At 37.9% G+C, this 24,844-nt stretch overlaps 3 protein-coding genes and 33 non-coding genes across 36 annotated transcripts; 18 read left to right on the plus strand and 18 right to left on the minus strand.

Annotated features, from left to right (window-relative positions):
• Window positions 1-945: 945 nt before the first annotated feature.
• Window positions 946-1,676, minus strand: LOC145890382 (uncharacterized). The gene is made up of 3 exons (XM_082981376.1): window positions 1,667-1,676; window positions 1,432-1,610; window positions 946-1,129 (listed from the first exon to the last, which is right to left on the minus strand). The coding sequence occupies exons 2-3, from the start codon at window positions 1,601-1,603 to the stop codon at window positions 990-992; spliced, it is 312 nt and encodes a 103-aa protein (XP_082837502.1). The 5' UTR covers window positions 1,604-1,610; window positions 1,667-1,676; the 3' UTR covers window positions 946-989.
• Window positions 1,677-4,302: 2,626 nt separating this feature from the next.
• LOC145889681 (arrestin domain-containing protein 17-like) lies at window positions 4,303-7,040 on the plus strand. The gene is made up of 9 exons (XM_082980678.1): window positions 4,303-4,414; window positions 4,683-4,799; window positions 5,186-5,281; window positions 5,368-5,495; window positions 5,589-5,765; window positions 5,950-6,040; window positions 6,286-6,386; window positions 6,525-6,618; window positions 6,817-7,040. The coding sequence occupies exons 1-9, from the start codon at window positions 4,303-4,305 to the stop codon at window positions 6,990-6,992; spliced, it is 1,092 nt and encodes a 363-aa protein (XP_082836804.1). The 3' UTR covers window positions 6,993-7,040.
• Window positions 7,041-10,030: 2,990 nt separating this feature from the next.
• On the plus strand, window positions 10,031-13,541 carry LOC145889500 (arrestin domain-containing protein 17-like). Its single transcript, XM_082980465.1, has 9 exons — window positions 10,031-10,335; window positions 10,578-10,694; window positions 10,769-10,864; window positions 11,437-11,564; window positions 11,716-11,892; window positions 12,059-12,149; window positions 12,439-12,539; window positions 12,842-12,935; window positions 13,200-13,541. Exons 1-9 carry the CDS (start codon window positions 10,224-10,226, stop codon window positions 13,373-13,375), a joined length of 1,092 nt encoding a protein of 363 aa, XP_082836591.1. The 5' UTR covers window positions 10,031-10,223; the 3' UTR covers window positions 13,376-13,541.
• Window positions 13,542-14,246: 705 nt separating this feature from the next.
• On the minus strand, window positions 14,247-14,319 carry Trnam-cau (transfer RNA methionine (anticodon CAU)). Its single transcript has one exon. It is a non-coding gene; the product is annotated as a tRNA-Met (tRNA).
• Window positions 14,320-14,726: 407 nt separating this feature from the next.
• Trnal-uag (transfer RNA leucine (anticodon UAG)) lies at window positions 14,727-14,808 on the minus strand. Its single transcript has one exon. It is a non-coding gene; the product is annotated as a tRNA-Leu (tRNA).
• A 270-nt stretch (window positions 14,809-15,078) lies between these two features.
• On the plus strand, window positions 15,079-15,151 carry Trnam-cau (transfer RNA methionine (anticodon CAU)). The gene has a single exon. It is a non-coding gene; the product is annotated as a tRNA-Met (tRNA).
• A 203-nt stretch (window positions 15,152-15,354) lies between these two features.
• Window positions 15,355-15,436, minus strand: Trnal-uag (transfer RNA leucine (anticodon UAG)). The gene has a single exon. It is a non-coding gene; the product is annotated as a tRNA-Leu (tRNA).
• Window positions 15,437-15,705: 269 nt separating this feature from the next.
• On the plus strand, window positions 15,706-15,778 carry Trnam-cau (transfer RNA methionine (anticodon CAU)). The gene has a single exon. It is a non-coding gene; the product is annotated as a tRNA-Met (tRNA).
• A 203-nt stretch (window positions 15,779-15,981) lies between these two features.
• Trnal-uag (transfer RNA leucine (anticodon UAG)) lies at window positions 15,982-16,063 on the minus strand. Its single transcript has one exon. It is a non-coding gene; the product is annotated as a tRNA-Leu (tRNA).
• Window positions 16,064-16,333: 270 nt separating this feature from the next.
• Trnam-cau (transfer RNA methionine (anticodon CAU)) lies at window positions 16,334-16,406 on the plus strand. The gene has a single exon. It is a non-coding gene; the product is annotated as a tRNA-Met (tRNA).
• Window positions 16,407-16,632: 226 nt separating this feature from the next.
• On the minus strand, window positions 16,633-16,714 carry Trnal-uag (transfer RNA leucine (anticodon UAG)). The gene has a single exon. It is a non-coding gene; the product is annotated as a tRNA-Leu (tRNA).
• Window positions 16,715-16,982: 268 nt separating this feature from the next.
• Window positions 16,983-17,055, plus strand: Trnam-cau (transfer RNA methionine (anticodon CAU)). The gene has a single exon. It is a non-coding gene; the product is annotated as a tRNA-Met (tRNA).
• A 203-nt stretch (window positions 17,056-17,258) lies between these two features.
• Window positions 17,259-17,340, minus strand: Trnal-aag (transfer RNA leucine (anticodon AAG)). The gene has a single exon. It is a non-coding gene; the product is annotated as a tRNA-Leu (tRNA).
• A 269-nt stretch (window positions 17,341-17,609) lies between these two features.
• Window positions 17,610-17,682, plus strand: Trnam-cau (transfer RNA methionine (anticodon CAU)). Its single transcript has one exon. It is a non-coding gene; the product is annotated as a tRNA-Met (tRNA).
• A 226-nt stretch (window positions 17,683-17,908) lies between these two features.
• Trnal-uag (transfer RNA leucine (anticodon UAG)) lies at window positions 17,909-17,990 on the minus strand. The gene has a single exon. It is a non-coding gene; the product is annotated as a tRNA-Leu (tRNA).
• Window positions 17,991-18,258: 268 nt separating this feature from the next.
• Trnam-cau (transfer RNA methionine (anticodon CAU)) lies at window positions 18,259-18,331 on the plus strand. Its single transcript has one exon. It is a non-coding gene; the product is annotated as a tRNA-Met (tRNA).
• Window positions 18,332-18,534: 203 nt separating this feature from the next.
• Trnal-aag (transfer RNA leucine (anticodon AAG)) lies at window positions 18,535-18,616 on the minus strand. Its single transcript has one exon. It is a non-coding gene; the product is annotated as a tRNA-Leu (tRNA).
• Window positions 18,617-18,884: 268 nt separating this feature from the next.
• Trnam-cau (transfer RNA methionine (anticodon CAU)) lies at window positions 18,885-18,957 on the plus strand. The gene has a single exon. It is a non-coding gene; the product is annotated as a tRNA-Met (tRNA).
• A 226-nt stretch (window positions 18,958-19,183) lies between these two features.
• Trnal-uag (transfer RNA leucine (anticodon UAG)) lies at window positions 19,184-19,265 on the minus strand. Its single transcript has one exon. It is a non-coding gene; the product is annotated as a tRNA-Leu (tRNA).
• Window positions 19,266-19,534: 269 nt separating this feature from the next.
• Trnam-cau (transfer RNA methionine (anticodon CAU)) lies at window positions 19,535-19,607 on the plus strand. Its single transcript has one exon. It is a non-coding gene; the product is annotated as a tRNA-Met (tRNA).
• Window positions 19,608-19,811: 204 nt separating this feature from the next.
• On the minus strand, window positions 19,812-19,893 carry Trnal-aag (transfer RNA leucine (anticodon AAG)). Its single transcript has one exon. It is a non-coding gene; the product is annotated as a tRNA-Leu (tRNA).
• A 269-nt stretch (window positions 19,894-20,162) lies between these two features.
• On the plus strand, window positions 20,163-20,235 carry Trnam-cau (transfer RNA methionine (anticodon CAU)). The gene has a single exon. It is a non-coding gene; the product is annotated as a tRNA-Met (tRNA).
• A 226-nt stretch (window positions 20,236-20,461) lies between these two features.
• Trnal-uag (transfer RNA leucine (anticodon UAG)) lies at window positions 20,462-20,543 on the minus strand. The gene has a single exon. It is a non-coding gene; the product is annotated as a tRNA-Leu (tRNA).
• Window positions 20,544-20,811: 268 nt separating this feature from the next.
• Trnam-cau (transfer RNA methionine (anticodon CAU)) lies at window positions 20,812-20,884 on the plus strand. Its single transcript has one exon. It is a non-coding gene; the product is annotated as a tRNA-Met (tRNA).
• Window positions 20,885-21,087: 203 nt separating this feature from the next.
• Trnal-aag (transfer RNA leucine (anticodon AAG)) lies at window positions 21,088-21,169 on the minus strand. Its single transcript has one exon. It is a non-coding gene; the product is annotated as a tRNA-Leu (tRNA).
• A 268-nt stretch (window positions 21,170-21,437) lies between these two features.
• Trnam-cau (transfer RNA methionine (anticodon CAU)) lies at window positions 21,438-21,510 on the plus strand. Its single transcript has one exon. It is a non-coding gene; the product is annotated as a tRNA-Met (tRNA).
• A 203-nt stretch (window positions 21,511-21,713) lies between these two features.
• Window positions 21,714-21,795, minus strand: Trnal-aag (transfer RNA leucine (anticodon AAG)). Its single transcript has one exon. It is a non-coding gene; the product is annotated as a tRNA-Leu (tRNA).
• A 268-nt stretch (window positions 21,796-22,063) lies between these two features.
• On the plus strand, window positions 22,064-22,136 carry Trnam-cau (transfer RNA methionine (anticodon CAU)). Its single transcript has one exon. It is a non-coding gene; the product is annotated as a tRNA-Met (tRNA).
• A 226-nt stretch (window positions 22,137-22,362) lies between these two features.
• Trnal-uag (transfer RNA leucine (anticodon UAG)) lies at window positions 22,363-22,444 on the minus strand. Its single transcript has one exon. It is a non-coding gene; the product is annotated as a tRNA-Leu (tRNA).
• Window positions 22,445-22,713: 269 nt separating this feature from the next.
• Window positions 22,714-22,786, plus strand: Trnam-cau (transfer RNA methionine (anticodon CAU)). The gene has a single exon. It is a non-coding gene; the product is annotated as a tRNA-Met (tRNA).
• Window positions 22,787-23,012: 226 nt separating this feature from the next.
• Trnal-uag (transfer RNA leucine (anticodon UAG)) lies at window positions 23,013-23,094 on the minus strand. Its single transcript has one exon. It is a non-coding gene; the product is annotated as a tRNA-Leu (tRNA).
• A 268-nt stretch (window positions 23,095-23,362) lies between these two features.
• Window positions 23,363-23,435, plus strand: Trnam-cau (transfer RNA methionine (anticodon CAU)). Its single transcript has one exon. It is a non-coding gene; the product is annotated as a tRNA-Met (tRNA).
• Window positions 23,436-23,638: 203 nt separating this feature from the next.
• Trnal-aag (transfer RNA leucine (anticodon AAG)) lies at window positions 23,639-23,720 on the minus strand. Its single transcript has one exon. It is a non-coding gene; the product is annotated as a tRNA-Leu (tRNA).
• A 269-nt stretch (window positions 23,721-23,989) lies between these two features.
• On the plus strand, window positions 23,990-24,062 carry Trnam-cau (transfer RNA methionine (anticodon CAU)). The gene has a single exon. It is a non-coding gene; the product is annotated as a tRNA-Met (tRNA).
• A 203-nt stretch (window positions 24,063-24,265) lies between these two features.
• Trnal-aag (transfer RNA leucine (anticodon AAG)) lies at window positions 24,266-24,347 on the minus strand. Its single transcript has one exon. It is a non-coding gene; the product is annotated as a tRNA-Leu (tRNA).
• A 268-nt stretch (window positions 24,348-24,615) lies between these two features.
• Trnam-cau (transfer RNA methionine (anticodon CAU)) lies at window positions 24,616-24,688 on the plus strand. The gene has a single exon. It is a non-coding gene; the product is annotated as a tRNA-Met (tRNA).
• Window positions 24,689-24,844: the final 156 nt, after the last annotated feature.

The raw sequence follows: 24,844 nt of genomic DNA on the forward strand, positions 1-24,844 counted from the left end.
ACGTTGACCGAAGGGTACCACAAAGAGGAAATTATTGTGCCAGCTCTCCACTTTAGAGAGGGTTTGACAAAAAACATATATCTGTTTGTGATTGTATATCTGTTTTGCTTTGTCAAGCAGTTAGGTATGGGACAACACAAAAAATCGTCGGATTCGGTCAAATCTAGTAGGTACGCTACCTACAGCCAATATTCGGTCGAATCTGAATGTTGACTGAATGACAAATCTGAATGACATCCCAACATTTAACAATCGTCGCAAAATAACACGCCCACTGTTTTCGCTCAATAGCGGCATCAGTTTATTCTAATGTCGTTGCCCGTGCTCTAAATTTGCTGGTTAAATTCCAACGACCATAAGTCATTTCAAGCATCCTTGTTTGAATTGAATCAAAACACATTAAAAATAAGAATTATGGCCTTTGAGAGGTATAAATTTGTGCCAGTGCAACTTTTTGGATAACTCACAGATCTGTTAGATTGTTGTCGGGAAGGTAAGTTCCTCAGTATCATAACAAAACAATCATATTCATGGGCCCACTTTTTTGTTCATAGAGCTCCTGTTATGCTCGTGTTTTTACAATACCAGTTGATACGTAAATTTAAGATTTTATTTCATAGCCAGGGTTACAAACCAAATTCCTTTTGTAATGCCACTCATTTTGCGTTTAACTCCTAGTTTTCAAGTTGCAAAAATTTTGACGTCTCTTTGTGTGGACGTCTTGAACCAATACATTCATTTGTCAGCATTGTGTTTAAGAGATTTCAAAAAATCAATTGTAGTGTTGATTTCATTTCAGGTGTCTTATGTGTATGCCTTGTTTCTCGTGCAATCACAAGACTCCTGGAAATAAGCTATGCATTCTGTGTTTTGTCATACCGGCATGAAGAAATGATATAACGTTCGGATTCAATCATTTAGAACAGGCTGTTTTTTTTTGCATTATTATGTTTATTTTCCGCCTACGGAGTTAACAAATTTTACACAAGCTACTGTTGCATGTTGTGTTGAGGCTGGGGTTGATCTCCTTCTGCAAGTAGCTGCATCAATTCATCTGGGATCATGTCGGGTTCGTACATTGGCATTTCTTCTCCCTTTGGCATGTTTTGTTTCATCTCATCATTTTCTTCTAACAAATAAAGTGCAATAAGAATTGAGGCAATCAGACCAAACCCTTTTGCACAAAAATACAGCTACGAACTCTAAACTTCTATATAAAATCATTTAAAAGATTTAAACAGCTATTGAGGTAAGACCCCGTGTGAAGTTGATTTCCTTACGGAGAATAACCGCTTGCGTGTAACCATAAGTCGAAACATCGTACTCTACATGACCAAAAGTGAGCATTCATATTTACTGACTAAAGTGCTCAAAAGTGACCATCAAGCACTTCAGTCAGGCAACCAGTTGCGTTCAACAAGGAGTTGTTACCTTCGCTTGCTTGGTCGTATCTTCGGCGTCTGCAGTAGTAGTAATATCGTCGTCGCCTGGCGTAATATCGTCGTCGCCTGGCGTAATATCGTCGACGTCGGGCCCACCACCAAGCCTCACTCACAGTGCTGGCCACCAGCAAAAGTCCGAGGATAAGTAGAAGCTTATTCATGTTCTGCCTAGATAGAGTACATGTCTAGTTTTATAGATAAAGAAAGCTAGCAAGCTTACTTACCGATTTGTTTGCCGAAACAAACTGTGATTTGTTGCATTTGGCGCGCGACTTTTATAGGGGAAAATGGTATTTCCAATATATGGCGAAACAGGAAGTTTATTATTTTTATAATGAGCCAAGTGCTTTTAGTTTGAAATAGGAAAACAGATAAAATTTCCATACGAACCTCCGGTGATGGGAGAAGAGAAAAAATTCAACTGATTAGTTTAGTAAATATTAAAGTTTTGTCTCAAATAATCGGTGACTGAACAGATTATTGGCAATTTTAAGTTATCAACTCGAAGTTCAACGCAAAGTTTGTGGCTGCTCAGTGAAACTTGTGTTTGATAATTTTGTTTTCGTAAAAAACGATTGTTTAATTGCAATAATTTTAGATTGTTACAACTGCTGTAATTAAGTCGACTTGAGATTTATTGCAGAATTTGTTAAAAATATTTGCAAATAAGTCTTTATTGGCTAATTGAAAATCAAATATGTCGTCAACCACCTTTTGTATGAACGTGTGGGCTGAAATTGCCTAATTTTTTAATTAGCTGAACTGCGTTGAAGTGTTCGTTAGATTTCATGGTAAAACTCATTGGCAATGCGGACAATTAAGGAAGTTATTGCCTGCATCCACTAATTCCAAGTACATATACTTTGGAAATTTCCAAATCAGCAAAGACAGCATATGCCCAACTGCAAATAAACAGAAACCAACTGCGTTCGGCTGTGCAACTAAAAAACTAAACCTGCCCAACAAATTTTTGTCGCAAGTTAATGCTGAAAAATGTTTGTGACGTTTCAGCTAAATGTACTCATGTGCATGGCGATGGCATTGACGTGTTTCATTTCTACTAATGAATGTATTAATGAAACGTGCTTGTTTTCGATAACGGCTCCGTATATTTTATCTACAAACAAAAATCCTTGGTAATCGATCAATGTGAATTTAATGTTAATGACAGTTTTAATCAACTGCGACATCGGAACGCAACGTCAATATGGTGCCGCTTGTATATAGGTCCTACGTTCCCAAACGGAAGATATTTGTTGATTGCATCTCGAGAATAAAACACACCTGAAAGTTAATCGGATTTCAATGTGTTGGTTTGTGTAACTTTTCATAACTAACATTGGCCAGGAAATCATGTACGAGCCAATAATGATCAGCAAGCTACATTCAGATGTGTACGCTGTTTCGCCATATCAGGTCTGTCGGTGACTGAAGGCGGTCTTGCAAGATAAGTAGCCAGATGGAGACCAATTCACGTTGTGGCTACTTTCCAATCAACGCCAAACTACAGGTACGAATTACCGGAAACGAGCCAAAGTAGAACACACTATCAGTAAAGTTTTCTCACTACATGTCGTTTTTTTGTTCGTTTAAAATCTCTAGTTGAGTGTTATAGCTGCTGATGGAGATGTCACGGTCTGATAAACACAAGTCAAGCCTGTCGGTAGAGCAAACGACAGCATACTATTAGTTGTCATATCGTAACACGGCAAACACAGCTCATTGCTCTGCACACATAGTAAGTTTGCTTATGAAGAGATTAATGTTGACTCAAGGAAGGACTGTGGAAACGTGTTGGAACTGGTAGAGGAATATATGCACTGACCACTGCGCATGTGCTTACAAACGAGTGGAATTAAATCAGAGGAAACAAAGTTAAAGAAATACAACAAGGCTTGCTGCATATCTTAAAAGAGTTGACTGTGCGTTGTATGTAATTTGACTAAATATAATGTCGATTCGACAGTTTTATATGCGTTTTGGATATGTTTTGTCTGAATATAAATTCAACCTAAGGCTAAACTATAGTGTTTTGTCGCTCTTTGCGTAGTTAAAAGTCAAACATATTTACTAAAAAATTCTTAGGATTTTATGTTTAAGAAACTCAAGCGAAGAATTGGCTTGGCTGGTGTAGACACAGAATTAAAAGCAACGAAAACTGGCGTTAGCGTAATAACTGCAAGGTTTAAACTACATCACGTGATTGAATCACCACGCTTGATTTCACGTGATCTGCGACGAAAGGTCACGTGAGACGGGACATTGCAGTGTTTCGTAGTGAACCAATGTAAGTAAAGAGGCCAGAAGAGTAATGTTGAATACGTTTTTGGATGAATAATTTATCAATTGGATGAAGGCAACTGTTATCGGTCTTATTGTCAAAAGAAATTTTTGCTGTAATAAGTACTTTCGTTATTGCGTGGAGGAAAAAATTTCAAGTCGATTTGTTGTGTTCTGACTTTAAATCAATGCCAACTTCTTATCATTGTTAAGCCCTAAGTCTCCAGTCGAAGATATTCAAGTGGGTATCTTGGTTGATTTATGATATAAAACCATGTTGTAGCAGCGTTATTAGCAACTACGAAATTATCTCACGATCATGTTTAAATCCCCACAAAAGTTTGTGTGTTTCTTCATATGTGCTCGGTCCCAAATATCACATACCCAGTTGTTAAAGGGCTTGTTTTATATAGTTGTTTCACGTTGGAAAAGTACGTACAAACGGTATATGATGTTTTCGTCGATCTTGTTTTACTACTGCTGATTTCTTTTTTCGGTAAAGTCCTTGTCACATTGATAGTGTGATTTATTTAGGCTTCAAGATCCTATCCAAGTTTCAGTAAAGTTTGAAAACATAATTATGGGTCCGAAAATTCAAGTAGAGTTCGCTAAAAATCCGGCAGTGTTTCAACCTGGTGAAAAAGTCGAAGGAAAAGTCGTCGTCACATCTGACGAATCGTTCAAGGCAAGAGGTAACTTTATGTCGCTTTTTAAATCTAACCTTGCAATCTCATGCAACAAAATGTAAGCAATACAGCACAAAATCGTGAAAAATTTTTTATAAAATGTGAAAGGGTTTGGAGCCAACACATTGTGCGTTCAGACTCGCCAATCTTCTAGGTAAGTAACACAAACTGCACACAAACTAGTCATTCCACATTAGGTCGAATCCTGTTCGTAATACAAGATGGGAGTAGTTGAATTCACTGATGCATTTTTTCACCTGATGTAATTTTTCAGCTATTGAAGTAAGATATCGCGGCAAGGCTCACAACGAGTGGTACGACTACGCTCGAAGATGCTGTTACTGCCAACATGAATACTACGACGATCAATCTAATACTGTTTGGCCTGAAAGTAAGCATTTTTTTATCTTCCAACTTTTTGTAAATAGTGAGGTGCAGAAATAATTACAACAGTTGATTCCAAATTGGATTGGATTTATTAAAATGTAAATTTATTTACTTGCGTCACCATCAGCCATAATAGTGGCGCTAGCTGGCGATGATAATTGAAAAGGTGCCATAAGAAGTAATGATGACGTAATTAGAATGATGTGATTATGACGTTATACTAGATAAAGTGCATATCAGTCACGTACCTCTGTGCAAGCTATTGTCTCACTTCACGTAACACCGGCTGCATGCATCATATATATAAACTGTTTTAGATTGGTCGTTCAATAAGAAACATAACCAATTTACCATTCGAAAGTCTCTTGCCAATTTTTAGCCTATGTACAGGCGGTCGGTCGGAGAACGGTGACGTCATGCCAGCGGGAAGAAGGGAGTTTCCATTCAATTTTAAGATCAACGACAAGGCTCCATGCACCTTTGAGGGTTAGTCCCATGTTCGTTTTGTTGAGAAATGGGATTTGGTTTCATGTAATAGTGTATTGTGTAAAGATTTTGGTTGTGTTTGGCAGGTGTTGTGGGCTGGATTCGATACACTATATTCGTGAAAATTGACAATCCAACTGGGCGGGATATTTGTAAAAAAGAAATGTTTACAGTTGTTCCAGAGGCAGATCTTAACAAGGATGTGAAGGCGCAGGTGACTAAGTTATACAACCAAAATTTTATAAAAATGATTTATATCAACATTTTAATTCAGTAAATACGACTAAAATAACTAATAAATTACTAGATGGTACCCAAAGAATATGAAGAGAAGAAACAAGGCTTTATCGGAGGGCGCCCTCTACTGGTTGAAGCATCATGCGACAAGGGTGGCTACGTTCCTGGCGAGGTTATAAACGTCCTACTTCAATTCAAGAATGAAAGCGAGCATGACGTCACTGGATTAAAAGTTAAATTGGTGGAGGTAGGCCAGCACGCGAACTTAATTCTGGCAAACGTAACAAAATGAAGTATTCAATGTGAAACATACCAATTTCATATGCAACGTAGTTCCACAGTGTATTTGGTCCTACAATATCAAACTTTCCTGGAATTAATTATTTTCAACAATACAATTTTCATTGACCGTTATGACTTTGCTTTTGTAGAAATCAACTTTTCACGGAAAATGTATCGGAAGTCTGACGCGCTGTAGCACGAACACTGCATCGAAAATCAAAGAAGCTCTAACTCTGAAAGGTGATGATACTGAGTTTTACCTACACGAAACTGCACAAAAACATACTGTAACCTTAGCATTAACAAAAATGCCAGATTTTTGAAAAGACTATAAGAGTGACGAATCATCACTAACCTGTAGTTACAGCTAAAAAGCAATTTTTGTGTATAGATACATAGCATTTCGGGACCGAACCGAAAATATCAGCTCTTGTCTAAACTTGATGTTGCAATATGTTTTGAAAATGAATCTATTTATCTTGAAGGAAATAGCACAGGCGAATGGCGAGGAAAGATCTTGATTCCGAGTCTTCCTCCTTCTGATCTTCCGGGATGCAGCATCATCAATCTTCAACACAAAGTTAAGGTAAAAAAATTGTCCTTTGTTCTCTTATACCTTATGTTTACCGCTGTTTACTAATTACTCGCAAATTAATTTGTTCACATTATTCTTCAATGTCTATTTAAATTGTTTCATATTATTTTGTGAAAATTAAATTTAAAGGTTGTCGTGATTTGCAAGAAGAACATCAAAGTCAGTTTACCGATTCGCATAGGAACCGTTCCACTCCTTCCTAAAGATTCGTCACCGACAAATTGTAAGATATCATATCATTGACATAAAGTGAATACAGTAGAACAAACTGCACGCAAAAATGTATCAGCCATTTTCTTTTTTTGTACAATTTATCAGTTAACTCCCTACATTTCAGTTCTATGCTTTGTTGGACGTAATTTGAACCTTGATGTATAAAAAGGAACAGGTGGGGTTTGAACCAAGAACCCTATTTTTGCAGATCCGCCGCCGAGTTATACTGAGAGCGTTTTTGGGCCGGTCGACGGCAAGGAGAAGGAAGATCCTGAATCAACTGAAGAATCTGCATTCACCCCTCTATACGCGTACTACGACTGGGGCGCGAGTCCTTATGCCGAATTAAGAAAAGAAATGGACAAAGTGATGCCAAGTTACTAGAATGAATGCGTTATAATCGAAAAAATTACTACAAAAAAATAAAATAGGAATCAAACATCTGCTTGAACTTATTTTTTTTCAAAAAATTTCAAATGGAAATAATTTTTTTCCATAATTGTTAACCTAATTTTTTCAGTGCCATTCTTATCTATGCGTATTTTATTGTTTTGTGGCTATTCATTTACTGAAGGACTTGGCACATCTGACGATACAAACGAACCAATATTTCGTTTTTTGCTGAAAAATCTCCAACGGCTGGAAAATCTCTCTTTTCCCAAAATTGCAAGGAAGTTGGAAATAAATTGCTTGTTGTATTTTGACAATTGTGATTTCACAACAATGTAGTTTTATTGCAAAGTTTAATTTCACGCAAAATGCATTTTTTCGTGGACACTTAATGGTAAACTGAAAATAAACTGGTTTGCATGAGTTATTGTTTCATGTGCATTGTCTCTTTCCATACGAAAACAACATGTTTCAAATGTATTTTCGTATTTAACATTAGAAGGTATATTTTCCATATCATCTTCTAGCTAATTTGAGACTATTTACAGCTAAGTATATATTTTTATTTTAGACAGTACAAAGAAAATCTCGTGATTGCCACGTTATCTTCATTTTTACGGTAAAACAGTTCTAAGATACCAATCACAGTTTTAAGGAGTTACTAAATCTGATGAGGCCACAACTCCTTGCAGATTCATGTCGGTCACATCGAATAATATTGCTGTTCAAACGCATTTATCATGGGAAATATTCCGGACACAATCAGTAGGAATTGCCGCTATCGCTTTTCCTTAAAAGAAGAAAAACTATTTATACCGAAGCAACAATAGCCACAGAACGAAAATCTGCCAGCTGTATTATTTAAAACAAACATATATGCATCCTCAGTGTCTAGAAAAAGACTTAAGATGCCGACCTGCATGTGGGTCCAGGGTGTAGTAACTTCTCTAGTGCTGAGTCTGTTCTGTTTTTGATCTTTGTTTGTGTTGTTTCTGTAGACACTGACGATGCTTTTCAAAGTGCCAATGCTGGCAGATTTGAATCTACTGCGAATAAGCGTTTCCATATTTGTGGTATATCAGGTGTAAAACGTCTTAGCGATTGCAATAGAATGGGGCAATCATTCCCAATGTCGATTAGCTACCATCCGGTCAGTTCATCAAATTTGTTCAAAAAACGAGTAAAAATTTCCCTTTGCGCAGTAAATTTATCACCAATTGTTCTCAAAGTGGGCGTCAACTCTCCCTAGGGGGAGAGGGGTTTACCATTTTAAAGGTGGCACTAGATAATAAATGCGTGTTTTGGGGCCTGATGTTCCTGCGTCGCCATCGTCCATCACATTGATACCGCTATACTGTTTTGTCTATTGAGATATTGTTTTCAAGCCACCAAGTTTTTCAGTATGAGGGGCGGGATTACGGCTTGAGAAACACTGATCTACATTACAATCTAACCAAATTTTTGCTGTAATATTCTCAGGAAACAAAATTTAAAAATAAGAACATTAAACGTTCCTGGAGTAAGGTTCACAGGCTTCGCAGCCAAAGCATTGCAGCCAAGCTGGATCAGCCACAAGCTGGAGCTCCTGTAGCTCACTTGGTAGAGCGTTGGGCCTTGGTTAGCCCAGGATCGTGAGTTCAAACCTCACCGGGAGCTTGATTTTTCAGATCTCGCTCCTACTTTATGGGAAAAGTGGCTGATCCAGCTAGGCTGCAATGTCTTGGCTGCGAAGCCTGTGAACCTTATGATCAAAATACGAGATCTGTGATCGACAAATATAATTAGTCTGCGCAATGGGGCGATCCTGTGCCTTGCTATGCGAAAGCATGGTATAATACTTCTGCGTTTTCTGGAGTAACTTTTGAAATTGCTGAATTTATTAGTGAGTTGAAAATTGTTATTCACAATAGTCGAGCACTGCGTTAAAACAGGTTACGCGGTGGAGTTGTTACGGTCTGGCGAAAACAAACCAAGCCAGTAGGCAGAGGAAACAAATCTTATTATTGTTATAGCGGAACAAGGCAAACACCGCTCAATGATCTACACACACTTAGTCTCCGTGTTGACTAAGGACTAAGGCAACGTATTGATTTGGTCAGCAATATTTACACCTACCTGGTGATAAACGAGTATGGCAATGTAAAAGTAAAACGGGTGAGAAATATAACGAGAGTAGCATGTATGACTGCGTTAACTGACTGGTCGTTTTATACAAGAATGGTTCATAAATCATTCAATTCGCTGTTTTCGGCCAGTTTAAGTCGTGAGAAGGAAATTGTTTTGACGATCCACAGTTTAGATATTATTATCACAGCAAAATTTTGTTCAGGCTGCAAAAATGTTGTGTTGTCATTGTAGTTAAAACCAAAAACAAATTGGATTTAGTATGGTATAGATGCTGATATTTGATCAACTAGCACAAGTTACATGAGCCACCAGCTGTATTTTGTGGTGTGGATTATAGCCTACACTGCAGTTCTCTGCAACAATGCACGCCAAAACAAATCAAACGTGGGTGTGAATTTATCAATGTGAACAGGAAGCGCCTGAAAGCACGTTATACAGAGTGTCAACACAGACACACAATAAATGATAGCCTTATCGATATATAAGCAAAGTGGAGCCAATAATATGAACTGTGTAAGCTGCACTAATGAGACCTTATAGGTCGAAACAGTTGGCCATCTGTATGCAGCTCACACAACGATATATGTATGGAACATCGCAACTTTTTATGTTTCTTACTGCGAAGGACAAAAAATCATTTCTGAACCATTAAAAATAATTTGGCAAAGAATGTTCATGTAAATACAAGTTTGTATACAATTCTAAAATTTGTATGTTTGTATTCGCAAAGTGAAAAAAAGGCGCAGTTCCAGTTAATATTTGATATTTGTGAATATTAGCAATATTAGCTGATCAGTGATTTTCTTCTTACTCCCACATCACGTGAATAAATCACCACGCGTGACTTCACGTGAGCTAACTTCGCGGGTCACGTGTTTGCCACGCTTCGCGTCATGTTTTAAACAATCAAACCTGGAGTTTAAGGTTCGGGCATTCATAACAAGTCGCGCGTCTAGTGAAACGTGTTCGTAGAGCCAACAGTTCGATTGGAATAAGAAAGAGTTCGAAGAAGCAAACCTTCAAATACGGTTTTAAATATCCTTATTTATTGAAGATTGTATTTAGAAGAGTCTCTCAGTAAAGTTTGGAAATATAGTTATGGGTCCGATCATCCAAGTAGAGTTCGCTAAAAATCCGGCAGTGTTTCAACCAGGTGAAAAAGTCGAAGGAAAAGTCGTCGTCACATCCGACGAATCGTTCAAGGCAAGAGGTATATTGTTTGAAAGCATATCTTATATTAGAGTTTAAGTTAGAAATTTACGGTAATTGACAATGTTTTGATCGGGCCTATCTTTGCAGTATATAAGTATATATGAACATAGTATTTTGTACCGAACAAAAAAAATGGTGCAAAAAGTCTAATCATTCCACATAAGTCGAACTGTGTTCGTAGTACAAAATTGGACGAGCTCAATTCACTGCTGCAGTTTTTCACCTGATGTACTTTTTCAGCTATTGAAGTAAGATATCGAGGCAAGGCTCACAACGAGTGGTACGACTACGCTCGAAAATGCAACTACTCCCAACATGAATACTACGACGATCAATCTAACGCTGTTTGGCCTGAAAGTAAGCATTTATTACCCTTCAAATATAATATTTAGAAATTGCTTGTTTGGTACTTACGTTTTACCTATTACAAGGCGGTCGGTCGGAGAACGGTGAAGTCATGCCGGCGGGTAGAAGGGAGTTTCCATTTTCGTACAAGGTCAACGAAAAGGGTCCATGCACCTTTGAAGGTCAGTCCAGTAAAGTTTCGCAAATTTCTAACCAGATGAGCAGTATCGCAAGGCTAAAAAACTTACAAAACTATAAATATATTGCTTGCTTGTGCACTGCTTTTATAAGAGACTGACTATGAAACCACTTTATTAGCACGAGCTTTCGCGAGATTGATCTCGCTTCTTCAGATGCAGCAAATAACGTGTCAAATAAAATGCGGTTTCAGCGCTAACAAGACACGATATTTGCTGCACCTGAAGAAGCGAGATCAATCTCGCGAAAGCTCGTGCTAATAAAGTGGTTTCATAGTCAGTCTCTTATAAAAGCAGTGCACAAGCAAGCAATATATTCATAGATCAGAGACTGACACGGCAAATTGAAGAAAATAATACTATAAACGGACGCGTTGTACTGCGTAAAATTATTCGTGATAATGTTGATTGTGCAACTTTACCCGTCATGATTTAAGTCAGAATACAAACATGCCTATCTCATATATAGATATAGTTGACTTACTTTACGCCCCAAAATACCAACAGCAACTTCGGTTGTATCTTGTTACGGTTTAACGTTCTTTAAAATTTTGCAGGTGCGGTCGGTTGGGTTCGTTACACGATCTTCGTAAAAATCGACATCCCAAACGGACGAAACATTTCTAAGAAAGAAATGTTTACAGTTGTTCCAGAATCCGATCTTAACAAAGATGAAAAAGCCCAGGTGACCTCATATGAATCTTGCATGTCATCTCCAATGTGAAACATGCGCACAAAATTAGCCCCATTATTTGCCGTTGCTGTTTTAAATAACAACTATAGCACAACTGGGAAAATTGATCAGAGACGGAAATTAACCATTTCGTGTCCACTAGGAGGCGCCAAAAGCATACGAGGTGAAGAAACAGGCATTCTTCGGAGGGCGCCCTCTACTGGTTGAAGCAACATGCGACAAGGGTGGCTATGTTCCTGGCGAGGTTATAAACGTCCTACTTCAATTCAAGAACGAAAGCGAGTATGGCGTCACTGGATTAAAAGTTAAATTAGAGGAGGTATGTTTCGTGACGTGATGGTTAAATTTTGTTTAACACAAAAAATAACAATGTTACAACGACGCTTTGCCGTATAAATTTATTTAGATTTTCAATACCCAGCATTACAGAAAGCAGTTACGCGTTACAGGACAATGTCCGTCAATTGTTGATTTTGCTTTTTCAGAAATCAATTTTTCATGGAAAGGGCGCGGGTTCTCTGACTTACAAAAACACAAACACTGCCTCCAAAATTAAAGAAGCGTTGACAGTAAACGGTGAACTTTAGTATAATCATACCGTAGATTCAAATACACAACAACATCAATTCAACTTTATTTTCGACACCACAATGCCTAGTTATTGCAAAGGCGCAGTTAAATTGTCATAAATTTTTGTGTTTTTGTGTGTTTTGGCCCATCAAATCCGAATCATATATGTTAGGAAATAGCACAGGCGAGTTTTTGTATCAGTTTCTGTACATAGCATAGCGAACCGAAAGTATCAGCTCTTGTCTAAACTTAATTTTGCAATATGTTTTAAAAATAAATCAATTTTATCTCAAAGGAAATAGCACTGGTGAGTGGCGAGGAAAGGTTTTGATTCCTAGTCTTCCTCCTTCTGATCTTCCGGGATGCAGCATCATCAATCTTCAACACAAAGTTAAGGTAAAAAATTAACCTTCTGATTTTGCTCTCACTCCCAAAAAATTAAATTCTCTTTGTTCGATATTCTGCCAATTGACTAGAGTAAAAAACTTTTTTTCTATGGCGATCGCGATTCCGTGGTCATAAATAGCTACAAGCAACTTTGAATTTTAATTGTCCAACTTTATCGATTGTCCTTCAATCCGTTTGAATATTTTGATCATAACATGTGCGGAATTTTCTTGAATAAATATGTCTTACGACAGTGTATACACGTTTTTTGAATACACCTTTTTTGTCAATATTCTTATTTATTGAACAAGGTTGTCGTGATTTGCAAGAAGAACGTTGAAGTCAGTTTACCAATTCGTATTGGAACAATTCCACTTCTTCCTAAAGATTTGTCACCGAAAAACTGCAAGTTTCAAATATGATTTAAACCTATGTGTACACTACGTATACATGGGAAACCAGTTGAACGCATAAAACAAAAAAATCTGCATAAATGTTATCTTATCTTATGCAGGTTATTTCAGCACAATTTTGCTGTAAATCTGTAACTGATTTGAAATACCTTTAGTAACCTTTAGTTTTGTGGCGAGTGAAACGTCCGCTTGCTTTAAACTTTTGTCACATAAACAGAAGCACGAGGCATTTTGACCGACAAAATTTTGTTTCAAGATCCCCCGCCTAACTACACTGAGAGCGTATTCGGGCCGGTCAGCAGCAAGGAGAAAGAAGATCCTGAATCAACTGAAGAATCTGCATTCACTCCGCTATACGCGTACTACGACTGGAGCGCGTGCCCTTATGCTGACTTGAGAAAAGAAATGGACAAAGTGTTACCAAGTTACTAGCATAAAATGTCGAGGAACTGATATTTACCGAGGGAGAACTTCTAAACAAAAACAAAAAAATTTTAAAAGCACTGGTTGCATCCACCTTGTATTGTTATCAAAATATAAACGCAAGTTATACTAACAGTTATTTGTAGTTTACTAACAGTTAGTTGTGCATTTACTGTTTGTACCATTAGTTAAATTACAAAATTAGTAATTTGTGTAACGTTGCGCCAAAAAACTCGGTGGTAAAAATGCTTACTCACCCAAAATTTCTTGTGGTATTTTTTTGATAGTTATTTTAAGCAAAGCATTTCTGTTGCATAAAATAATAATTTCATAAAAGAAAATTTTTTCTCGTGGACAAAGAAAGGCACTGAAAGGATAAACTCGACGCCAAAAACAATACCTGAAGGGATAAGAGCATTATTTTGCAAGTTAAAAATTAAGACACTACGGTTAAAATATCAAATATATTCATTGTTGGCATTTTACAATTTACGTAATATACTAAATTATCTGGGAATTTGTTGACAAAATTAAAAAAACTTGAGTGCTTGCCAGCTTTCGTCGCAGCTAAAATAGTAATTTCGCAGCACTGATGATGAACACAGCAGTGTTCGGAACGTTAGCTTGTAATGATCGGCATATTAGTTTTGGCTTTTATATTCCTTAAAATCAAAACCATTAGTGCATTTCCTTCTTGTGCAATGTCAATTCCCACGTGAAAATAAAAACGTACAGTTCATTCTTAATCTGTTTCTCACACACGCAATTGCATCGTTCATAATCATTGATATTTGCAGGAATGCAGCATTTGGCAAAGTTTCCTGGTCAAGGATATTTGCAGAAATACGGGTTTTGGCAATATTTCCTGAAACAAAAAACTTGCCCCGAGTGAGGATCGAACTCACGACCTTGAGATTATGAGACTCACGCGCTGCCTACTGCGCCATCGAGGCTCTGTTTGATTACTAAGATTGGTGTCCATCACTACGCAAATTTTTAACCACAACAAAAATCATACTATTCAGACAACCATTATGCTTTACTATCTCTTTATCCAGATTAAATTAAGCAAATATTGATAGACAGTCTTTTGCAATTTGATAAAGTAAATTCGATGGCGCAGTAGGCAGCGCGTATTTCGATCCTCACTCGGTGCAAGTTTTTTGTTTCAGGAAATATTGACAAAACCTGTATTTCTGCAAATATCAATGACTATCGACGATACAATTGATTTCGGGATTTGTGTGTTTAATTATGTCAGATATTTCGCTTGTTTATGTCTCGACAAGAATGCTGAAGAAATCCGTCATCACAACAATAGATAAAAGATAGTTTGCTCTCCATCAAATGACAAAAATCTTGGCAGCGGTGGGATTCGAACCCACGCCATCGAAATGACTGGTGCCTAAAACCAGCGCCTTAGACCACTCGGCCACGCTACCGTTGAGGTTTGAGAAGTTTGTAAACACCTTTCATTAACACTCACAGAGGTAAATTAAAAGAATTACGAAAAAAACAATTTTGTTCATCACAAAGTTCGATAAGATTACCATCACTTTATCAAATTGCAAAAGACTGTCTATCATTATTTGAATAATTTAATCTGGATAAAGAGATAGTAAAGCATAATGGTTGTCTGTATAGGATAATTTTTGTTGTGGTTGTTCAAAAATTTGCATAGTGATGGAGACCAATCTTAGTAATTGAACACAGCCTCGATGGCGCAGTAGGCAGCGCGTGAGTCTCATAATCTCAAGGTCGTGAGTTCGATCCTCACTCGGGGCAAGATTTTTGTTTCAGGAAACATTGCCAAAAGCTGTATTTCTGCAAATATCAATGACTATCGACGATACAATTGATTTCGGGATTTGTGTGTTTAATTATGTCAGATAATTCGCTATTTGGTGTCGCGACAAGAATGTTGAAGAAATCCGTCATCACAACAATAGATAAAAGATAATTTGCTCTCCATCAAATGACAAAAATCTTGGCAGCGGTGGGATTCGAACCCACGCCATCGAAATGACTGGTGCCTAAAACCAGCGCCTTAGACCACTCGGCCACGCTACCGTTGAGGTTTGAGAAGTTTGTAACACACCTTTCATTAACACTCACAGAGGTAAATTAAAAGAATTACGAAAAAAACAATTTTGTTCATCACAAAGTTCGATAAGATTACCGTCACTTTATCAAATTGCAAAAGACTGTCTATCATTATTTGAATAATTTAATCTGGATAAAGAGATAGTAAAGCGTAATGGTTGTCTGAATAGGATAATTTTTGTTGTGGGCGTTCAAAAATTTGCAAAGTGATAGACCAATCTTATTAATTGAACATAGCCTCGATGGCGCAGTAGGCAGCGCGTGAGTCTCATAATCTCAAGGTCGTGAGTTCGATCCTCACTCGGGGCAAGATTTTTGTTTCAGGAAACATTGCCAAAGGCTGTATTTCTGCAAATATCAATGACTATCGACGATACAATTGATTTCGGGATTTGTGTGTTTAATTATGTCAGATATTTCGCTTGTTCATGTCTCGACAAGAATGCTGAAGAAATCCGTCATCACAACAATAGATAAAAGATAATTTGCTCTCCATCAAATGACAAAAATCTTGGCAGCGGTGGGATTCGAACCCACGCCATCGAAATGACTGGTGCCTAAAACCAGCGCCTTAGACCACTCGGCCACGCTACCGTTGAGGTTTGAGAAGTTTGTAACACACCTTTCATTAACACTCACAGAGGCATGGTAAAAGTAATACGAAAAAACATTCTTGTTCATTACAAATCGCGATAAGATTACCTTGACCTGATCAAATTGCAAAAGACACACTTCCATTATTTGAACAATTTTCAACCGGATAAAGAGATAGTAAAGCATAATGGTTGTCCGAAGGGGATGATGTTTGGTATGCTTGTTCAAAATTTGCATAGAGATAGAGACCAAACGTATTAACTGAATATAGCCTCGATGGCGCAGTAGGCAGCGCGTGAGTCTCATAATCTCATGGTCGTGAGTTCGATCCTCACTCGGGGCAAGATTTTTGTTTCAGGAAACATTGCCAAGAGCTGTATTTCTGCAAATATCAATGACTATCGACGATACAATTGATTTCGGGATTTGTGTGTTTAATTATGTCAGATAATTCGCTTTTTGGTGTCGCGACAAGAATGCTGAGGTATTCAGTCATGACAAAAACAAACAAAAGAAAGGAGAAGTTTTTTGGTATGCTTAGTTTACACTTCATCACATGACAAAAATCTTGGCAGCGGTGGGATTCGAACCCACGCCATCGAAATGACTGGTGCCTAAAACCAGCGCCTTAGACCACTCGGCCACGCTACCGTTGAGGTTTGAGAAGTTTGTAAACCCCTTTCATTAACACTCACAGAGGTAAATTAAAAGAATTACGAAAAAAACAATCTTGTTCATCACAAAGTTCGATAAGATTACCGTCACTTTATCAAATTGCAAAAGACTATCTATCATTATTTGAATAATTTAATCTGGATAAAGAGATAGTAAAACGTAATGGTTGTCTGAATAGGATAATTTTTGTTGTGGGCGTTCAAAAATTTGCATAGTGATAGACCAATCTTATTAATTGAACATAGCCTCGATGGCGCAGTAGGCAGCGCGTGAGTCTCATAATCTCAAGGTCGTGAGTTCGATCCTCACTCGGGGCAAGATTTTGTTTCAGGAAACATTGCCAAAAGCTGTATTTCTGCAAATATCAATGACTATCGACGATACAATTGATTTCGGGATTTGTGTGTTTAATTATGTCAGATATTTCGCTTGTTCATATCTCGACAAGAATGCTGAAGAAATCCGTCATCACAACAATAGATAAAAGATAATTTGCTCTCCATCAAATGACAAAAAATCTTAGCAGCGGTGGGATTCGAACCCACGCCATCGAAATGACTGGTGCCTTACACCAGCGCCTTAGACCACTCGGCCACGCTACCGTCGATGATCGAGAAGTTTGTAAACACTTTTGATTAACACTCACAGAGGCATGTTAAAAGTAATACGAAAAAACATTCTTGTTCATTACAAATCGCGATAAGATTACCTTGACCTGATCAAATTGCAAAAGACACACTTTCATTATTTGAACAATTTTCAACCGGATAAAGAGATAGTAAAGCATCATGTTTGTCCGAAGGGGATGATGTTTGGTATGTTTGTTCAAAATTTGCATAGAGATAGAGACCAAACGTATTAACTGAATATAGCCTCGATGGCGCAGTAGGCAGCGCGTGAGTCTCATAATCTCAAGGTCGTGAGTTCGATCCTCACTCGGGGCAAGATTTTTGTTTCAGGAAACATTGCCAAAATCTGCATTTCTGCAAATATCAATGACTATCGACGATACAATTGATTTCGGGATTTGTGTGTTTAATTATGTCAGATAATTCGCTTTTTGGTGTCGCGACAAGAATGCTGAGGTATTCAGTCATGACAACAACAAATAAAAGACAGGAAAAGTTTTTTGGTATGCTTAGTTTACACTTCCTCACATGACAAAAATCTTGGCAGCGGTGGGATTCGAACCCACGCCATCGAAATGACTGGTGCCTAAAACCAGCGCCTTAGACCACTCGGCCACGCTACCGTTGAGGTTTGAGAAGTTTGTAAACCCCTTTCATTAACACTCACAGAGGTAAATTAAAAGAATTACGAAAAAAACTATTTTGTTCATCACAAAGTTCGATAAGATTACCGTCACTTTATCAAATTGCAAAAGACTGTCTATCAATATTTGAATAATTTAATCTGGATAAAGAGATAGTAAAGCGTAATGGTTGTCTGAATAGGATAATTTTTGTTGTGGGCGTTCAAAAATTTGCATAGTGATAGACCAATCTTATTAATTGAACATAGCCTCGATGGCGCAGTAGGCAGCGCGTGAATCTCATAATCTCAAGGTCATGAGTTCGATCCTCACTCGGGGCAAGATTTTTGTTTCAGGAAACATTGTCAAAAGCTGTATTTCTGCAAATATCAATGACTATCGACGATACAATTGATTTCGGGATTTGTGTGTTTAATTATGTCAGATATTTCGCTTGTTCATGTCTCGACAAGAATGCTAAAGAAATCCGTCATCACAACAATAAATAAAAGATAATTTGCTCTCCATCAAATGACAAAAATCTTGGCAGCGGTGGGATTCGAACCCACGCCATCGAAATGACTGGTGCCTTAAACCAGCGCCTTAGACCACTCGGCCACGCTACCGTCGATGATCGAGAAGTTTGAAACACTTTTGATTAACACGCACAGAGGCATGTTAAAAGTAATACAAAAAAACATTCTTATTCATTACAAATCGCGATAAGATTACCTTGACCTGATCAAATTGCAAAAGACACACTTTCATTGTTTGAACAATTTTCAACCGGATAAAGAGATAGTAAAGCATAATATTTGTCCGAAGGGGATGATGTTTGGTATGCTTGTTCAAAATTTGCATAGAGATAGAGACAAAACGTATTAACTGAATATAGCCTCGATGGCGCAGTAGGCAGCGCGTGAGTCTCATAATCTCAAGGTCGTGAGTTCGACCCTCACTCGGGGCAACTTTTTTGTGACAGAAACCATTGCCAAAATCTGTATTTCTGCAAATATCAATGATTATCGACGATACAATTGATTTTAGTGTTTATGTGTTTAATCATGTCAGACAATTCGCTTTTTGGTGTCTCGACAAGAATGCTAAGGAATTCAATCATGACAACAACAAATAAAAGATAGGATAAGTTTTTTGGGATGCATAGTTTACACTTCATCACATGACAAAAATCTTGGCAGCGGTGGGATTCGAACCCACGCCATCGAAATGACTGGTGCCTAAAACCAGCGCCTTAGAGCACTCGGCCACGCTACCGTCGATGATTGTGAAGTTTGTAAACACTTTTGATTAACACGCACAGAGGCATGTTAAAAGTAATACGAAAAAACATTCTTATTCATTACAAATCGAGATAAGATTACCTTGACCTGATCAAATTGCAAAAGACACACTTTCATTGTTTGAACAATTTTCAACCGGATAAAGAGATAGTAAAGCATAATATTTGTCCGAAGGGGATGATGTTTGGTATGCTTGTTCAAAATTTGCATAGAGATAGAGACCAAACGTATTAACTGAATATAGCCTCGATGGCGCAGTAGGCAGCGCGTGAGTCTCATAATCTCAAGGTCGTGAGTTCGATCCTCACTCGGGGCAAGATTTTTGTTTCAGGAAACATTGCCAAAATCTGCATTTCTGCAAATATCAATGACTATCGACGATACAATTGATTTAGGGATTTGCGTGTTTAATTATGTCAGATATTTCGCTTGTTCGTGTCTCGACAAGAATGCTGAAGAAATCCGTCATCACAACAATAGATAAAAGATAATTTGCTCTCCATCAAATGACAAAAAATCTTAGCAGCGGTGGGATTCGAACCCACGCCATCGAAATGACTGGTGCCTTACACCAGCGCCTTAGACCACTCGGCCACGCTACCGTCGATGATCGAGAAGTTTGTAAACACTTTTGAATAACACTCACAGAGGCATGTTAAAAGTAATACGAAAAAACATTCTTGTTCATTACAAATCGCGATAAGATTACCTTGACCTGATCAAATTGCAAAAGACACACTTTCATTATTTAAACAATTTTCAACCGGATAAAGAGATAGTAAAGCATCACGTTTGTCCGAAGGGGATGATGTTTGGTATGTTTGTTCAAAATTTGCATAGAGATAGAGACCAAACGTATTAACTGAATATAGCCTCGATGGCGCAGTAGGCAGCGGGTGAGTCTCATAATCTCAAGGTCGTGAGTTCGATCCTCACTCGGGGCAAGATTTTTGTTTCAGGAAACATTGCCTAAATCTGCATTTCTGCAAATATCAATGACTATCGACGATACAATTGATTTAGGGATTTGTGTGTTTAATTATGTCAGATAATTCGCTTTTTGGTGTCGCGACAAGAATGCTGAGGTATTCAGTCATGACAACAACAAATAAAAGATAGGAAAAGTTTTTTGGTATGCTTAGTTTACACTTCCTCACATGACAAAAATCTTGGCAGCGGTGGGATTCGAACCCACGCCATCGAAATGACTGGTGCCTAAAACCAGCGCCTTAGACCACTCGGCCACGCTACCGTTGAGGTTTGAGAAGTTTGTAAACCCCTTTCATTAACACTCACAGAGGTAAATTAAAAGAATTACGAAAAAAACTATTTTGTTCATCACAAAGTTCGTTAAGATTACCGTCACTTTATCAAATTGCAAAAGACTGTCTATCAATATTTGAATAATTTAATCTGGATAAAGAGATAGTAAAGCGTAATGGTTGTCTGAATAGGATAATTTTTGTTGTGGGCGTTCAAAAATTTGCATAGTGATAGACCAATCTTATTAGTTGAACATAGCCTCGATGGCGCAGTAGGCAGCGCGTGAATCTCATAATCTCAAGGTCATGAGTTCGATCCTCACTCGGGGCAAGATTTTTGTTTCAGGAAACATTGTCAAAAGCTGTATTTCTGCAAATATCAATGACTATCGACGATACAATTGATTTCGGGATTTGTGTGTTTAATTATGTCAGATATTTCGCTTGTTCATGTCTCGACAAGAATGCTAAAGAAATCCGTCATCACAACAATAAATAAAAGATAATTTGCTCTCCATCAAATGACAAAAATCTTGGCAGCGGTGGGATTCGAACCCACGCCATCGAAATGACTGGTGCCTTAAACCAGCGCCTTAGACCACTCGGCCACGCTACCGTCGATGATCGAGAAGTTTGCAAACACTTTGATTAACACTTACAGAGGGATGTTAAAAGTAATACGAAAAAACATTCTTGTTCATTACAAATCGCGATAAGATTACCTTGATCTGATCAAATTGCAAAAGACACACTTCCATTATTTGAACAATTTTCAACCGGATAAAGAGATAGTAAAGCATAATGGTTGTCGGAAGGGGATGATGTTTGGTATGCTTGTTCAAAATTTGCATAGAGATAGAGACCAAACGTATTAACTGAATATAGCCTCGATGGCGCAGTAGGCAGCGCGTGAGTCTCATAATCTCAAGGTCGTGAGTTCGATCCTCACTCGGGGCAAGATTTTTGTTTCAGGAAACATTGCCAAAAGGTGTATTTCTGCAAATATCAATGACTATCGACGATACAATTGATTTCGGAATTTGAGTGTTTAATTATGTCAGATATTTCGCTTGTTCATATCTCAACAAGAATGCTGAAGAAATCCGTCATCACAACAATAGATAAAAGATAATTTGCTCTCCATCAAATGACAAAAATCTTGGCAGCGGTGGGATTCGAACCCACGCCATCGAAATGACTGGTGCCTTAAACCAGCGCCTTAGACCACTCGGCCACGCTACCGTCGATGATCGAGAAGTTTGAAACACTTTTGATTAACACGCACAGAGGCATGTTAAAAGTAATACAAAAAAACATTCTTATTCATTACAAATCGCGATAAGATTACCTTGACCTGATCAAATTGCAAAAGACACACTTTCATTGTTTGAACAATTTTCAACCGGATAAAGAGATAGTAAAGCATAATATTTGTCCGAAGGGGATGATGTTTGGTATGCTTGTTCAAAATTTGCATAGAGATAGAGACCAAACGTATTAACTGAATATAGCCTCGATGGCGCAGTAGGCAGCGCGTGAGTCTCATAATCTCAAGGTCGTGAGTTCGACCCTCACTCGGGGCAACTTTTTTGTGACAGAAACCATTGCCAAAATCTGTATTTCTGCAAATATCAATGATTATCGACGATACAATTGATTTTAGTGTTTATGTGTTTAATCATGTCAGACAATTCGCTTTTTGGTGTCTCGACAAGAATGCTAAGGAATTCAATCATGACAACAACAAATAAAAGATAGGATAAGTTTTTTGGTATGCATAGTTTACACTTCATCACATGACAAAAATCTTGGCAGCGGTGGGATTCGAACCCACGCCATCGAAATGACTGGTGCCTAAAACCAGCGCCTTAGAGCACTCGGCCACGCTACCGTCGATGATTGTGAAGTTTGTAAACACTTTTGATTAACACGCACAGAGGCATGTTAAAAGTAATACGAAAAAACATTCTTATTCATTACAAATCGAGATAAGATTACCTTGACCTGATCAAATTGCAAAAGACACACTTTCATTGTTTGAACAATTTTCAACCGGATAAAGAGATAGTAAAGCATAATATTTGTCCGAAGGGGATGATGTTTGGTATGCTTGTTCAAAATTTGCATAGAGATAGAGACCAAACGTATTAACTGAATATAGCCTCGATGGCGCAGTAGGCAGCGCGTGAGTCTCATAATCTCAAGGTCGTGAGTTCGATCCTCACTCGGGGCAAGTTTTTTGTGACAGAAACCATTGCCAAAATCTGTATTTCTGCAAATATCAATGATTATCGACGATACAATTGATTTTAGTGTTTGTGTGTTTAATCATGTCAGACAATTCGCTTTTTGGTGTGTCGACAAGAATGCTAAGGAATTCAATCATGACAACAACAAATAAACGATAGGAGAAGTTTTTTGGTATGCTTAGTTTACACTTCCTCACATGACAAAAATCTTGGCAGCGGTGGGATTCGAACCCACGCCATCGAAATGACTGGTGCCTAAAACCAGCGCCTTAGACCACTCGGCCACGCTACCGTTGAGGTTTGAGAAGTTTGTAAACCCCTTTCATTAACACTCACAGAGGTAAATTAAAAGAATTACGAAAAAAACTATTTTGTTCATCACAAAGTTCGATAAGATTACCGTCACTTTATCAAATTGCAAAAGACTGTCTATCAATATTTGAATAATTTAATCTGGATAAAGAGATAGTAAAGCGTAATGGTTGTCTGAATAGGATAATTTTTGTTGTGGGCGTTCAAAAATTTGCATAGTGATAGACCAATCTTATTAGTTGAACATAGCCTCGATGGCGCAGTAGGCAGCGCGTGAATCTCATAATCTCAAGGTCATGAGTTCGATCCTCACTCGGGGCAAGATTTTTGTTTCAGGAAACATTGTCAAAAGCTGTATTTCTGCAAATATCAATGACTATCGACGATACAATTGATTTCGGGATTTGTGTGTTTAATTATGTCAGATATTTCGCTTGTTCATGTCTCGACAAGAATGCTAAAGAAATCCGTCATCACAACAATAAATAAAAGATAATTTGCTCTCCATCAAATGACCAAAATCTTGGCAGCGGTGGGATTCGAACCCACGCCATCGAAATGACTGGTGCCTTAAACCAGCGCCTTAGACCACTCGGCCACGCTACCGTCGATGATCGAGAAGTTTGCAAACACTTTTGATTAACACTTACAGAGGCATGTTAAAAGTAATACGAAAAAACATTCTTGTTCATTACAAATCGCGATAAGATTACCTTGATCTGATCAAATTGCAAAAGACACACTTCCATTATTTGAACAATTTTCAACCGGATAAAGAGATAGTAAAGCATAATGGTTGTCGGAAGGGGATGATGTTTGGTATGCTTGTTCAAAATTTGCATAGAGATAGAGACCAAACGTATTAACTGAATATAGCCTCGATGGCGCAGTAGGCAGCGCGTGAGTCTCATAATCTCAAGGTCGTGAGTTCGATCCTCACTCGGGGCAAGATTTTTGTTTCAGGAAACATTGCCAAAAGCTGTATTTCTGCAAATATCAATGACTATCGACGATACAATTGATTTCGGGATTTGAGTGTTTAATTATGTCAGATATTTCGCTTGTTCATATCTCAACAAGAATGCTGAAGAAATCCGTCATCACAACAATAGATAAAAGATAATTTGCTCTCCATCAAATGACAAAAATCTTGGCAGCGGTGGGATTCGAACCCACGCCATCGAAATGACTGGTGCCTTAAACCAGCGCCTTAGACCACTCGGCCACGCTACCGTCGATGATCGAGAAGTTTGAAACACTTTTGATTAACACGCACAGAGGCATGTTAAAAGTAATACAAAAAAACATTCTTATTCATTACAAATCGCGATAAGATTACCTTGACCTGATCAAATTGCAAAAGACACACTTTCATTGTTTGAACAATTTTCAACCGGACAAAGAGATAGTAAAGCATAATATTTGTCCGAAGGGGATGATGTTTGGTATGCTTGTTCAAAATTTGCATAGAGATAGAGACCAAACGTATTAACTGAATATAGCCTCGATGGCGCAGTAGGCAGCGCGTGAGTCTCATAATCTCAAGGTCGTGAGTTCGATCCTCACTCGGGGCAACTTTTTTGTGACAGAAACCATTGCCAAAATCTGTATTTCTGCAAATATCAATGATTATCGACGATACAATTGATTTTAGTGTTTGTGTGTTTAATCATGTCAGACAATTCGCTTTTTGGTGTGTCGACAAGAATGCTAAGGAATTCAATCATGAC

Source organism: Ascidia mentula, chromosome 2 (assembly GCF_947561715.1).
Source record: "Ascidia mentula chromosome 2, kaAscMent1.1, whole genome shotgun sequence".
NCBI lineage: Eukaryota > Metazoa > Chordata > Ascidiacea > Phlebobranchia > Ascidiidae > Ascidia > Ascidia mentula.